Raw genomic sequence first — 14,890 nt, 5'->3', positions numbered from 1 at the left:
CGAGATACAAATTTGATAATCGTTAATATAATACATCAATAAGCTGTAGCTACCTATATGCGTTTTAAACATCATGTTATTATTATTATGTTTATTGTTCTGTGTAATATTATATCGACACAATACTGAATACACAAATACAAATGGTTTACATATATATATATATATATATATAGAATTAATAGCAATCAAATATTACATTGTTAACGTTAGTTACGCGAATCATGATATATGCACAGAAATTAGGTATTCATTTTTTTCTACCAAATAAAAACTTTAAAAATTATGTGCTAACATTATATACATAAAATGAAGCAATAGTCTTATTTAGCATAACAAAAAATTATCATAATTTTTAAACATTCAATATGTTTAAAAAACCAATATTGACATTTTTTAGCTGATTGTAGAGTATATACATTTTTTATTGGTGATTTTAAGTAAACCAAATAAAAAAAAAAAAAAACAAAATTGTAAGAAAAAATTATTTTGTTGTTTACTATATGAGAAAATCAAATTACACCAAGTTAAATGTTTTTATTGAATGAGGATTAAAAAACTAATATTGTTTATTACAAGTATAATATTAAACATCCTCTTTTAGCCATTTTTACTAATTTTTATTGTTTACACTTGATAAAAAATAATATACTTTATATGATATTATTAGTTATTAGTGAAGTGATAATAAAGAAAATAAAACATGGATATTTAAAAAATGCATATAGTTAACAATTATATTATTAGATTTATGATTTTATTACTGGTTTTTCAAATAAATTAATTTGGTATAATTTTTTGAAACAATATTGAAGAATTCATGATTTAAGATATTTAGTAGTATTTTTAGACAAATTTTAAGATTGAGTTGTAGTCAGATTTAATAGATTGAATTAGTTTAAATATACATATTTTAATATTTATTTTTTCCATTGATTTTGATATGGGTCTAAAACTTAACAAAAAACTTAAAACTATATAAATTTTAGGTACTTATATGAAAAGAAAAAAATTAAAAGTTAAAGTATATTTCCCTGCAGCATAAAGACATAAGATACCACAGTTATTTATACTCTTTATCTAGATATTGCTTATGTTCAAATTAATAGTAATGTCTGGACTGTAAATGCTGCAAGAATAACATCTTTTAAAAAATTATAAAGTTACATTTTCAAATTTAAATTATTTCATACTAGAAAATGTTTTATTTCACTGTTTGTTTGATGCCATCATTGTGAAGTTAAATAATTTATTTAATGACAGCTTTAAATAAATATTTAAGAAAAAAATCAACTAAACATCAGTAGCATTTAATATTGTTTATATTTCCATTAATTAAATTTATAACGTATGTTTTTAAAAAAAAAAAATTGTAAAAATAAATACACATCAGAAATATAAACTTTACTCTTTTACATTAACAATGATATTTTGTTCAATATTATCCTTGGTAATAGTTGGCAATTCCTGTACACCTCCAGCATAAGAAATTTTAACTTTAAACTTGGGCATGTTGATAATACAACGTTTTTGTACTTCTAATATGCATTTTTTTAGGAGATCGTATGCTTCTTGATAATTTGCATCTAAAAATAAAACCAATAGTAATTATTTCAATTCAAGAAATCATTTATTGTACTTAAAACTATTTGCTCTAATTGTATTAATAATTAGTAACTATTATACACTATTATGTATATCTATAACAAAATATAAATTATTACATAGCATATTGTTTTTTTATTTAAAAATTCACTATTTTCTATACTTTATACTGTTTGATTATTTGATGTATGATATAGTTATGATTTTTAAAAATATAAACGTTATTTAAAAGCAATAAATTTATTAAAAATAAATTCATAATATTTTTTTTCTGACTTATTATATGAATTAAACTTATTGTATACAACACAAGTCTTTTCCAAGTATTTACGATATCATTTCAAAAGTGATTAAAATGTTAATGTAGGTGTTTTTTCTTGTGACACCAGAACAGTTTTATAGTAAAAGGTTAATGTTTACAATATAGTTTTATAAAAACATATAAAAATTAAATTAAAAATCTAATATTTAAAATTTTTTCTAAAAAGAAAATGTTTTAAATTTATTGGATTTACCTGGTTTGTAGTAACGGTCCATAACTGTAATTGTCATCATACCACCATATCCATGAGCACCATAAGGAACATCTACTTGAGCTCCCAAGTAATCAATGAAGTATAAATAAGATTTTTTCTCAATTGGATTATATCCTCCAAGCATGAAGTTAACTTGATAAGGACTCTATACACAAAAACAAATATTGAATTATTAAATTAATAATATTCAAATAATTTTTAAGTAAAGAAATTGAAGAATATAAGATATAATTTTATCTGAGAGCTTGTAAATTTTCTCTATAACAAATAAACAAGTAAAAGCATAATAATTATAATTGCTTAATCAATTACTTGGCTTCTAAGGTGTTCGGCAACAGTTTTACGAGTGAAAGTCGCAATAGCTGGAATGGATAAATCGTATCCATTACGCATGCGGTAAAGTTTGACATTTTGAGTGATGTATTCTGCAAATCTAGGTACGTCACCTGCTTCACCAGTAACACCCATTATTACATTGTTGGTGATGTTGTACGTTTTATCTTCATCTACAAAAAAGAAGAATTCCGTTTAAGTACAAAGGTGAAAAATAAGAAGGGTAAAATACTAGTTTTATAAATGTCTTACCATCTTTCATGACCATAATACTGTGAGCAGCAGTCATGTCCGTGGCGATGAGTACAAAATCATTGAACTTTATCCCAATAACGGTTTCCATTTTGTAGCAGTCGGTAAATAATTATTAATTTTAATTTGCTCTACAAAAACGGTGATTGAATTTTATATGATTTATTCAGGTTTAGCTATAAAATTTCAATTAGAAAAGTGTGTATTATTGTATTGCTACTATTGCTATTGCTGTTGAATAAAGATAAAATGATTGAGCGGTTTTTTCGTTTCGTAACTTTCAAAACAAACAAAACCGTTGCTAACTTTGTTTACGTGGTTCAAAATCTAAGATAAGAATAATAAACAAACCTGATACAATAATTATATCTGATAATACCTGTCCCGTCCTAATAGTCAAATTTGTAAACATGAAAAGTTCATAGTTGTTTACAAATCGCACTTGAATCACAGAATTTTATTCTGTGCTTAAATTATCATATTATTGTAACCGTTATCATTTTTAAACGCAAATCGCCAGTGACGGTTTGTTTTTGGTTAAAGTTTTCAACACGCTATTGGCGCCGATAGTTGAAATAACGTCGAAATAGTATTTTTTTACACTTGTTGTTTGTATATTATTTTTAAAATTTTATCTTATATATAAGATCGAAAACATGTCGGAGAAAAGAGAACGCGAAGACGACGAAAAGAGCAATGCCTCTGACGAAGACGACGATGAGTGCGTAGGTCCAAGTTTGTCCGAATTGACAAGCCCCGTTGAGAAAAAGAAAAGAAAAAGTAAATTATTATTTTTAATTAAATTATGATTGATTTATACTCTATAATTAATATTTTATTATTTAAAAAAACAAACTAAATCTTTTTTAAAATGAGAATAGATAGGTAGGGAAAAATTAATACCTATTTAAAAGATGTTAAATATTTAACTAAAATATAAATTATTAATTTTTAACATTTTAGTTGCAGTTTATAGTAATTTATTTATTTTAAAACGTTTCTTCTACATTCCTAAACTTTCTAAAATAATAAAATTGCCTGTTGTGATTTTTAAAGTACTGTGTATAATTGAAATAATTTTCTATTTATGAATTTAATACCACTGTATCTTATGAAAATAAATGTAATATGATTTATGACTATTTAATATTCTATAGGTATATCTAAGTTATGTTTGTTACCAAATCCTCTAGATGATTTAAAATAAATCATATCGATATTTTAATTATTATTTTTTTTTAAATTTAGTTCTAAAATATGAGCGGTTGTACTTGGAAAACTTACCAACATGTGATACTTATGAAAAAAGCTACATGCATCGGGATGTTATCACCCATATAATAATCACTAAGTAATACTTTAACACTTTAATATTGTTATTTAAAATTGTAATATAAAATTTAATTTATTATTTTTATTTCAGAACTGACTTTTTAATAACAGCAAGCTGCGACGGACATGTGAAGTTCTGGAAAAAAACTGAAGAGTTAATTGAATTTGTAAAACATTTTCGTAGTCATCTTACTCCAATTACTGATATGACAGATAATTATAATGGAACTCTAATGTGTACAATATCATCAGATCAGACAGTCAAAGTTTTTGATGTTATTAATTTTGGTACTTTAAAGTTATTTGCTTACCTATCCAATACATATTTGTAATTGTTTATGACTGTTCAATTCTAAAAAAAACAATGAAACTATTATGTTCTTTTGTAAATTTGTTTACTCCAAGTACTTGATTATGTTAGTATTATAATTGATTTTATTTTTACAGATATGATCAATATGATAAAATTAGATTTCACACCACTTAGTGTATGTTGGGTGCATTCAAAAGGAGATCCAATTCATACTGTTGCTGTGTGAGTGTTAAGTAATTTTTGTAATTTTTTTTTTTGAAAATTAAAATTTGTTATTTTTTAAATAGGTTTGTTTTAAATATTTATTAATTGTTCAAATTTGGAAACAAATTTTTTTAATTTGTTTTGCATTTAATATTTTATTTTATTAAAATGCTTAAATTAATGTTTTGACAATACAAATGTTTATAATATAGAAGCAGTACAACTCAACCTCAAATATTTATTTATGATGGAAAAGGAGTAAATAAACCGCTTCATGTAATAGACAAAATGCACACACAACCAATTATATTTATTAAGGTAAACCTATAATTTGAAAACTGAAGTATGACTATTTTAATTAGCTTGCGACTTGATTTAACAAGTAATTATATTTTTAAACATTTGAGTAAAATTTAAAATTTGAATGGTTTCAGTTTAATTCAATTTTTGATGTAGCAATATCAGCAGATAAAAGTGGCATAATTGAATATTGGTCTGGAGCTAAAACAGATTATACATTTCCAAAGTGTGTACAGTTTGATTCTAAGCTCGATACTGATCTCTTTGAGTTTGTTAGACATAAAACACATGCTACCAGCTTATGTTTTTCAAATGATGGTTTAAAATTTGCTACTATGTCACCAGACAGAAAGGTATAACATTAATAAATATATAAATACATTATATTATATTTTTTATACTAATAAATTTGATCTTATTTTTAAATACAATTAATGCACACAATTTTTTTCATTTTAAACATTAGAATCTATTTAATGTATATTATACTTCATTTATGTTAATTATATCATTAAATTTGTTAAAAGCCATTTTACTGTGGATACTATTTATATATTTATGAACTTAATAAAATGCATGTAAATTAGTTGAAATGGAAATTATTGTTGCGAGCTTGAAACAAGGCTTCTAATGAGATAATAACCACCCTATGGTCTGGCTATCCTTTACTATACCTTAGTGTATACCTTCTATGTTAGATGTACTGTAATATTGATCTGATTAAAAATATACTGACCAAGTCTACTTGTTTTTAAATTAATAAATATGTATATTATATATTTATACATTGAATGTAAAATTAGTTATTTAATAATTATTCTTATTTTGTAGGTCAGAGTTTTTAACTTTTTAACAGGTAAACTAAGTAGGGTTTTTGATGAATCTTTGACACGTTTTAGTGAACTTCAGCAAAAAAAGCAACAAATACCTAACATTGAATTCATTCGAAGGTAAACTCTTTGAAAATTAATTTATTGTTTTTTTTATTTTAGTTATCAATATTATGTATTACTATATTTCAGAATGGCAATTGAACGAGAGTTAGAAAAAACAGAAATCTCTCACACAGCTAATTTATGTTTTGATGAAAGTGGACATTATTTATTTTATCCAACCATGTTAGGTGTGAAAGTTGTTAACATATTTAATAACACATTGGTCAAAATTATTGGAAAACCTGAAAACTTAAGAGCATTGAAAGTCGCCTTATTTCAAGTCAGTACACAGCACGAGATGTGCATTTTATTCAAAAAATATAATTTTATAAATTTTAATTCCATTCATGTACGTAGGGTAAGGCTAAAAAACTAAAAGCAGCAGTAACATTAGAAATGGAAGCAGCAACAAATCCTGCATTGGAAGCTTCTGTAAGTGATCCTACACTGTTTTGCACAGCATACAAAAAGAATAGATTTTATATGTTTACCAAGTAAGTTTTTATAAATCATTCTACAAACACTTGTTTGTATAAATCTCAATACTTTCAATGTAATAAAAAATATAGGTATTAGAAAAAAAGTGTTCAAAAAATAGATACACATTGTTTTAGTACTCATAATACTTTATTATTTATGATTGTAATTAACTATAATTTTTTTGTTTTGTAGGCGAGAACCTGAAGATATTAAAAGTATTGATGCTGATCGTGATGTATTTAATGAGAGACCTTCAAAAGAAGATATTATATCTTCTACTGAAGCTGCTTGTAAGTTTAATTCAAAGTTTTATTAACAGTTGTATATATATTATGAAACATTTATTATTAATCTAATATGGCTATGGATATAAACTTAATGCACTGTAAAATTAAAAAAAAAGCTTTTATAAATCTTAAGAATATAATATCAAACTAAAAAAATTAATTTAAAGAATGTGAAATCAAAGTTTTAAATGTATTTGTTGTTACATAAAAACTGTTAAGTAATTCAAGTTTTATCAAAAAATTTAACAAATTCACTGGTTTACTTACTAAAATTATATCAAAACATTTTTTCTTTGTAAAATATAATTACAAGAAAAATTTAATATCGCCAATATAACATTTAGTATATCTTAAATGTTTATGAAGGGTCATTTAACTTAAAATTTTTAACTGTAAAACTAAAACATAATTACATAAATTTGTTTGTATACATTTGTTAGGTATCCAACGATTATATGATACAGCTACTTTGCATACTGTCTTTGGTGATATTCAAGTAGCATTGTTTAAAGAATGCCAAAAAACAGTTGAGAATTTCTGTGTTCATAGCAAAAATGGCTATTACAATGGCAACATATTTCATAGAGTTATCAAAGGATTTATGATACAAACTGGAGATCCTACAGGTATGCAATTGATATTAAATTTGACATTTCATTATGGCAATGTTAATATTTTTAAAATAATTTTAGGTACTGGATTAGGCGGTGAAAGCATATGGGGTGGTGAATTTGAAGATGAAATACGTTCCCATTTGAAACATGACCGACCTTATACATTAAGCATGGCTAATGCAGGTCCAAATACTAATGGTAGTCAATTTTTTATCACGCTTATACCCACAGTAAGTTAAATTTTCTTTTACATTCAGTTAAATAGTATTATATTTGTTATATTTTAATTATTGTTTTGTTTTTAGCCTTGGCTGGACAATAAACACACTGTATTTGGACGTGTTACTAAAGGAATGGAAGTAGTACAAACTATTTGCAATGCAAAAACTCATCCTAAAACCGATAAGCCACATGATGATATTCAAATAATTAACATCAGTCTGAAATAAATAACTTGTGTTTTATTGTCATGTAAAAGTTTAATTTGTTGCTATTAACAATTTTTAACATTAAACATCTATGTCATACTGTCAATCATTACATTTATTTATATTAATAGATTTTAAAACTAATAGATACTTGATATTGATGTAATGATATAGAACAGTCAGAACAGAAGTTCCCAAACTTTTTATGGCACAACCAATTTTGGCAATCCACAGTTTGGGAACCTCTGATATAAAATGTAGGTGGCAAACTTTTTTTGTGGCAATATTCTGTAATCAGTCTTACAAGATTTTTACGTGCCAATAAAATGTTCAAGTATTCCTATAAATAATTTTTTTCTGGGAAAGATCAAAGTTTAAAAAAATTCCAGCGATATCAGATGTATAAATTGTTAATTTTAAATGTGTCGTAATGAAACTTATTGTCAAGCAACATAAGCTTTACCCATCGAATATTGTTAACATTTTTTTGAAAATGTTACTAAGAGAATTTTATTCAATTTTTTTCAAATAAAATACCGACAATAAATTATATACGAATTAATGATTTGTTACTGTATTATAATTATAAAATTATAAAGAATATAACACTGATGTGAACAATTCTTTAAGAAAACAAGAGTCAACATTTGTGAAATAAATATGATGTACAAAAATAGGATATCAACTACTTGGTCAACACTAAAACAATTCGTTTTTCACTTTTGTTGATATTAATAGCAGCAATAATGGTATGTTAAGACTTAGTAAAATTATGGAAATATTATATTTTGTGTCTGAATATTTTTAAATATCACAAGTAATATAATTTACACTTATATACAAATGAGAATTAATTTAGTTAAATAATATTGTGGATTCATAAATTAATTTTAAGTTTGCAGTTGGTAGAATACTATATGATTTTGTTATATTATTTTGGCGGAAGAACTCGTATGGTAACATTTTAGCCCTCAATAATTTTGTCATAAAAAGTAATGTGAAGCGTTTAAAATTTGAATCATTAGTTAAGTATAAAATACTATAATAAATACCATTGTACTTTATTATGATTAAACAGTTTTAGTAAAATAAATATATAATAATATACATATTAAAAAAAAAAAACAGTTGAAAATGTCTAACAAACTAAAAATTTTACCAAAATACGAATAAATAATAATTTTAAAGTTCATATTGAAATAAATGTTTTTTAGTAACTATAAAATTCTTATGACCAAGAACTCAATTAGTGAAAATAAATATTGAAAAAAATAAAATAAAAATATAATATAGCAGTAAACTTAATAATATAAGAAGTTGCTTTTACTCTATTGGCACATCATCAGCCATAACAGATACATTTTCATTGTCATCAGACTCTTCTATTTGTGCCTTCTTTTCATATATAACTTCAGTAGATCGAACTACACCTGCCTCCAGATCTAACCATCGACCTTTCACTGCATTTTTGGCTGGTGGAGACCACCAGTTAACTATGTTCCCAAAAACTGGTACATGTCTTAAAATACCTTCTTGCCATATCTTTTCTTCGGTTTCTTTTTGTAAGTCTACGGTCGCAGTCTCTATGCCTGAAAAAAAAAATGATACAAATGATTAAGTGATTAATTAATACTTGATTTTTTCATACCTTTTTTCACAAGTTCAGCCATTGAGTCAATGTATTTGGTTGACTCTTCTTCTTTACGCCCAGTACTTTGGACCAGAGACAACAATTCAGCTACATCTGTGTCAGATGTGACCATACCAAAACGAACACAAGCCAATCCATCACTTCCTTCCCCTGAACGCACAGACAAATCGGTTTAAAGTATCACAATTGCAAAGCATTTATTTATACTAATTGGCTTACCTAATGAAAATGCAGCATCAATCGAACGGAGCTGCTGGACGATACGTACATTTAGTCGATTTAAATCTTGTTTAGCCTGATCAGTAGCCAATTGTTGGTCAGAAGATTGCCACAGTTGTGGCACATACCTTACAGCACCAAGTCCTGCCCAGTCATCGATTTCAACATATTCAAGTGATGGCAAATTGGCTATTAGTCCCGTTAGTTTTTCTTTATAATCAACTGTAGCTAGCAAAATTTCCTATCAAAAATATATGAAAAAAGTTACTAGTGTTTTAATTGTTAAGTTGCTTATAAATATTATCATATTATACTAACAATATGTTGATCCAAACAAATGCTAAACGTTTCCCAATCATCTTCAGTAACTAGTGAATTTAAAACAGTAAAAGGTGAAAACGTTACTACAACACCAAGGGATTCAATTTCACACAATTCTAAAGGGGCTTCTGGAATTTCTCGTTCCAACACTTGACCTAACTAAAACAATAAATCAATAAATCAAAACAAATTCTGAGTATGTAGAAATATTTCTTACCCAAGAATTTAGTTTATCATAATAAGGAGAAACTCTTTGGTTACAGTCTTTAGGTACAAATTGGATAACAAGACAACTTGATAAGTTGTGCAATAGATCCTGATTGGAAAAAATAATTAATATTAACAAATTATGTTCAAATAAGCACAAGTAATATTAATATCAACTTAACTGGAATATTCTCTTGGTTAGCAATAATATCAGCAATTGTTTCTTCATTAGACTCACTGTTATGGTCATTTGTTTCACACTGAATAATAATAATGATAAAAAAAATATAAGTTTATTTAGTATTATTAAACAAAATTTGCTTTTAATACCAAAATCCTTAGACAGTCATAACGTTTAACCAAACTATGTATACGCTGACAAATTTCAAATTTTTGTTGTATCCTTAGCACTAATGCATCATGTCCTAAAGCCTGAAAAATATACTTATCTTAGTATTTTATAAAGAAGTATTAAGTTATTGTTAGGTACTAACTTGAAAACACGTCCAAATAGGTAAACATTTACTCTTATAAATATTCAATATTTCTGTACTGGTATATTGTTTATCAAACAAAGTCTAAAAACTATTTTTAAGAAAAATCTTATTGAATATATCTATGTATTAGAAAAAGTAATTGTACAGTATTTTTTAACTTAATACATTTAAGAAAAATAGAGAATTTTTTAATTGATGATATATTATAATCATATTAACAGTTATTTACAATTGCAAAAATATTGAATGACTATATTAAATAAATATGATAATTTCCATTTTTAAAAGGATACAATAACGGGCAACGCAGAAATATTCAACCAAATGCTTGGAGTTAGTGTCATACTATCAGCTAGATTAGAACTCTAAAAATGAAAAAATAATCAGTTAATAATAACTCTTAGTATCATCATGACTATAATTATTTAAAATACTTTTATTTTAAATGTTTTCAAGGCTAGTCCTGATAAATTATCACCCGATAAGTGTAACCAAATATTGTGTTTGTTGCATAATTCTTTAAGGTTTACAATATCATCCATCTGACCAGTAACGTGCGCACCTGATATAAGAACATAAGCATTAACGTAAGACAAATATAATATCTATTTTATTACCTGCTCTTGCAAAAACAATAAGAGGTTTTTTATGGTTTTCAATATCAGTTTTGATGATAGTTTCTAATGCTCCTAAGTCTGCTTTGTATGGGCATAGCACATTAGATAGGCATGGTATGATTTGTACAGATTTTTCATTCATTCCAATCTATTATAATTTTATTATTAATTATTGTAATAAAAAAAAAAAATCTAGTTATCAATTCATTTTAATTACTTGTAAGGCAGCTCTCTTTATTGTACCAACTAATACTGGATCTGGGGTACAATAAACTATTGGAAATTCGGATAAATTAAGGTATTCTGGACCAAACATGCGGTGCAGAGCAAGCAGTATCACTCTTTCATAGCTTAATATCATGTTCTCTGTATAAAATGCCCCGCAGTTTGAAAATCTAAATGAAACAATAATTACAATATATTATAATTTATAAACAGTTTAAAAAATGTATAAGTATAAATTTATACTGACTGAAATAATCTTGATATCCACATAGTTGTAGATTTATTGACCAAAGACAAAACAGGCACAGTCTGTTCATTGGGCAGACAGTGACTTATGTAATAGCTAAGAGAATATGATGTCAAACTGAATTTGTCCAAATCTTGAAGAACAGGAAGAGTGCTTTCTTCATAGTTCTCTCCATTTTCTTTCTTGTTTTGAGTTAACACCAGAGTCTACCACAACAATACAAATTGTTAAATAATAACTCATAAAATAGGAAATTAACACATCTCTAAAAACTTACTTGTAACGATGCCAGAATATCACAAAACGTCTTGGAACCCAAAGGCAGGGCATGGGACGTTAGCTGGGTGTTTAATTGGTTATTTTCTAGATTATCCAAAGTCTGCATGAACTGTTCGTGTAAGTCCATAAAAGGAGAATGTTCAAACTTTAATATAAAAACAATAAACATAAATATGAATTTGAACATAGATCAGCGAGGAGAAGTTACAGTATAATTATTTTTAAAATTTGACCTGAACCTTGATTTAACTAAAATGTAAAAAGTAATTATAAGTTTACAGTTTTGTAAAATAAATTTGGTGGCCTCTGAAGACAAATGGCATATCCCCAAAAGATTAACGTCTGACGCATAATTATTATTTAATAGTCGCTGTTTAGATATTGGTAATGTATACGTATAATATGCCTGCGATGAAAAATGGCAGAACGATAGAGGCGAATTTATATAGACCAAGAAAAACTCTGTTGCTGGCTGCCAGTTTAGGTTACAGGCAAACTTACATCATGATCCGGGACTTGGACATCAGATTTTGTCTCATTGATTGCGTCAGGTGATGACATGATGTCAACGACGACCAGCCGGCTCTCTTATTCAATTGTACAGATAACGTCAACAGCAAAAACAACGAATGCAGTAAAAACAATATCGACGTGTCGTCGTCATGTGTGTGGGGCGCGCGATATTACACGTTAAAACATTACGCGGTAAAACTAATAAGCTCGTTGTTTGAATAACAAATCAAACCAACGACAAAATTAATTACAGTCGAAATGATTTATGTAAAACAGGGCAATGTAGATTTAACGTACGGATGACACATATATTATATATTGCTTATTTCATATTTTAACATGAAAAATATTATAGTGAATTCAAAAGTGTTTGTATTACGTATTGATATTGATAACGGTATCTTGATAACATCGATTGTTATCTGTATGCGTACGGGCCATAGTCGTGGTATATGGTAACTGATGACCCAAGTATGATCACAGAATAGCCAATAGATGAATGTGTCTGTGATCTTCCCATATTTTATTTGAGTGCCCTGCCCTACGGGCCAAACACCTAATTTTAATTAACGTACTTAAAACTTTCAATATTCCTTTTAATATCTACTCCATACTCAATACAAAATTTACAAATGCTATTAAAATTGTAATTTATTTTATATCGAATGCTGGCTTTATTATATTATAATATAATTTAATTAAAATTCTTTGTTAAAATTGTAATTATTGTTGAGCTATCATAGTTAGTACTAGCAGCTAAATAAAATAAATAATAGGTTTATTGAATTTCGTAATTTTATTCGACAATATTATTGCACTTAGGTTTTCACTTTATGATATAGGTAGCGTATTTAAATTTTGAAAATTTGATAAATTTTTTCACTATATACCATCGTCCATCGTTCGAAACAAGCTCTATATTCTGTATTCGCCGTCTAACTTGTTCCATAGTCTTGCCTAAATAATTTTAAGCAAGCTGGTATACAATCAATTTAACCCAAAAATAATAAATATAAAAACCAAAAATCGCAGAGTTCATAAGTTTAAATAGAAATCTTTTTCTAAGTCGTTAAAAGTTTTTTCCTCATATCTGTGTTTAAATTAATAAATTCGGCAAGCCAAAATAAATTGCAGGACTTTATGCATTTAGAATAATATTATTCAAGTTTAAATGTTAAACGTATATTAAAAAGAAAAGAAAAGGAAAAAAAGTATTCTTTTTCAACTATCAACCCGTATTTAATAGTTTGTTGGAGATTGCGGTAATGTATGATATTTTCTTTTGGCTCGAAAGTCGCCATCAGTTTTTTTTACTTTCGAACCTTTTGGTATTCTATTTTGAGACAAAATTGGTTGATCGTTATGTTGATCGTGCAGTTCTGCCAGGTATGTCACGTCTACCTTACATATCCGTCCGATGGGTGAGTTATCATTTAAGTCGTTACGCCCATCGAACTTGGATTCAACCAACTTAAAACTTCCAGTGGGCATATATCCCGCCATAACCCAGCTATAAAGATTATTACAAATCTTGATAGATAAGCCTCGATTTCGATAAGTTTCATCATACTCAGGCGCCTTACAGTGGCGCCGACTTGTATTTAATTTAGTGGGGCAAAGTATAAAAATTTATTACATCCACGACCCACTAACTTAGAGTAAAATAATTACCAACCACATTATTATATTGAAAATATAACCATCACAAAGCCGCTCGCTTCGCTCGTAATTTATCACTCTTATCAATATTAACCATTGAATACTAATTAGTAATTAGTTATTATTTCTTACATATCCCCATTCCCCATCAGTATATTTTTATCCATTCACAAGTAACTGTCTCTTACTCTCTTATGATTATCAGATTATATATTTTTAATTTATCACTTTATAATACATTCATACCTCAACTCTTAACACACTGATGTATATAAAATATCAATGCTATAGGCCACAAGTATTATTATTAAACCTACATTTTTAGTATTTCTAACACTTCATTTTTGTTTCTTTTTTCTCTATTTTTGTCAATAAGTGTTTTTCATTAAGAGCCAGAGTAGGTAGGTATTCAGAAATACAACCTGTCATTAGTAGTATTACTAGTGTTTTTTTTTTTAGACACTAACAAAGAATAAAAACAGAAATAATTATTATCATATATATATTATTCTTAAAAGAAGCTTTATTGCTTTATGATATTTAACTATACTTATTATATCTAACAGTATCCTACTGTCTATTTACATTGATTTTAGAATATACTGCTATACTGAATATATTATAAAATGAATGCTACTGATCGGCTGTTGCAGAATTTGTACATTCCTAACTCCAAATATTTACAAACTAGAGGAGTGTCAACTTATCGAACCATACGACACCAACCAACCACCACGATTTTAAATACAGCTAGTGGCGAAGCGTGCCCATAAAAGTATGTGATCGGCGCCACTGGCGTCTTATGGTTATTGGCTTCAGCATAACACATAATATTA

The 14,890-nt window shown here is 26.7% G+C and overlaps 3 protein-coding genes across 3 annotated transcripts; 1 reads left to right on the top strand and 2 right to left on the bottom strand.

Annotated features, from left to right (window-relative positions):
• Positions 1–1,383: 1,383 nt before the first annotated feature.
• On the bottom strand, positions 1,384–2,928 carry LOC112595395 (proteasome subunit beta type-2-like). The gene is made up of 4 exons (XM_025340563.1): positions 2,727–2,928; positions 2,454–2,647; positions 2,121–2,286; positions 1,384–1,586 (listed from the first exon to the last, which is right to left on the bottom strand). The coding sequence occupies exons 1-4, from the start codon at positions 2,815–2,817 to the stop codon at positions 1,405–1,407; spliced, it is 633 nt and encodes a 210-aa protein (XP_025196348.1). The 5' UTR covers positions 2,818–2,928; the 3' UTR covers positions 1,384–1,404.
• A 170-nt stretch (positions 2,929–3,098) lies between these two features.
• LOC112595394 (peptidylprolyl isomerase domain and WD repeat-containing protein 1) lies at positions 3,099–7,684 on the top strand. Its single transcript, XM_025340562.1, has 13 exons — positions 3,099–3,506; positions 3,975–4,077; positions 4,150–4,346; positions 4,506–4,593; positions 4,788–4,893; positions 5,010–5,228; positions 5,707–5,825; positions 5,898–6,090; positions 6,168–6,304; positions 6,483–6,580; positions 7,018–7,203; positions 7,270–7,421; positions 7,497–7,684. The coding sequence occupies exons 1-13, from the start codon at positions 3,383–3,385 to the stop codon at positions 7,638–7,640; spliced, it is 1,866 nt and encodes a 621-aa protein (XP_025196347.1). The 5' UTR covers positions 3,099–3,382; the 3' UTR covers positions 7,641–7,684.
• A 1,175-nt stretch (positions 7,685–8,859) lies between these two features.
• LOC112595393 (pyridoxal-dependent decarboxylase domain-containing protein 1) lies at positions 8,860–12,746 on the bottom strand. Its single transcript, XM_025340561.1, has 15 exons — positions 12,384–12,746; positions 11,881–12,027; positions 11,604–11,809; positions 11,349–11,526; positions 11,132–11,279; positions 10,949–11,076; positions 10,808–10,879; positions 10,512–10,595; positions 10,348–10,449; positions 10,200–10,277; positions 10,028–10,126; positions 9,808–9,969; positions 9,490–9,730; positions 9,268–9,420; positions 8,860–9,208 (listed from the first exon to the last, which is right to left on the bottom strand). Exons 1-15 carry the CDS (start codon positions 12,441–12,443, stop codon positions 8,943–8,945), a joined length of 2,124 nt encoding a protein of 707 aa, XP_025196346.1. The 5' UTR covers positions 12,444–12,746; the 3' UTR covers positions 8,860–8,942.
• Positions 12,747–14,890: the final 2,144 nt, after the last annotated feature.

Source organism: Melanaphis sacchari, unplaced genomic scaffold (genome assembly GCF_002803265.2).
Source record: "Melanaphis sacchari strain LSU unplaced genomic scaffold, SCAv2.0 Contig27_pilon_pilon, whole genome shotgun sequence".
Lineage (NCBI taxonomy): Eukaryota > Metazoa > Arthropoda > Insecta > Hemiptera > Aphididae > Melanaphis > Melanaphis sacchari.
This window is presented reverse-complemented; position numbering and strand designations above follow the sequence as displayed.

Excerpts from the sequence above, each read along its gene's own strand:
- LOC112595395 (XM_025340563.1), bottom strand. The coding sequence starts at position 2,817 with ATGGAAACCGTTATTGGGATAAAGTTCAATGATTTTGTACTCATCGCC. Across the intron at positions 2,287-2,453 it reads CCGAACACCTTAGAAGCCAA|AGTCCTTATCAAGTTAACTT; the intron begins GTAATTGATTAA and ends TTTTGTGTATAG. Across the intron at positions 1,587-2,120 it reads GGACCGTTACTACAAACCAG|ATGCAAATTATCAAGAAGCA; the intron begins GTAAATCCAATA and ends TTTTATTTTTAG.
- LOC112595394 (XM_025340562.1), top strand. The coding sequence starts at position 3,383 with ATGTCGGAGAAAAGAGAACGCGAAGACGACGAAAAGAGCAATGCCTCT. Across the intron at positions 4,347-4,505 it reads TTTTGATGTTATTAATTTTG|ATATGATCAATATGATAAAA; the intron begins GTACTTTAAAGT and ends TTATTTTTACAG. Across the intron at positions 5,229-5,706 it reads CTATGTCACCAGACAGAAAG|GTCAGAGTTTTTAACTTTTT; the intron begins GTATAACATTAA and ends CTTATTTTGTAG.
- LOC112595393 (XM_025340561.1), bottom strand. The coding sequence starts at position 12,443 with ATGTCATCACCTGACGCAATCAATGAGACAAAATCTGATGTCCAAGTC. Across the intron at positions 12,028-12,383 it reads TCCAAGTCCCGGATCATGAT|TTTGAACATTCTCCTTTTAT; the intron begins GTAAGTTTGCCT and ends TTTATATTAAAG. Across the intron at positions 10,596-10,807 it reads TTTCTGCGTTGCCCGTTATT|ACTTTGTTTGATAAACAATA; the intron begins GTATCCTTTTAA and ends AATAGTTTTTAG.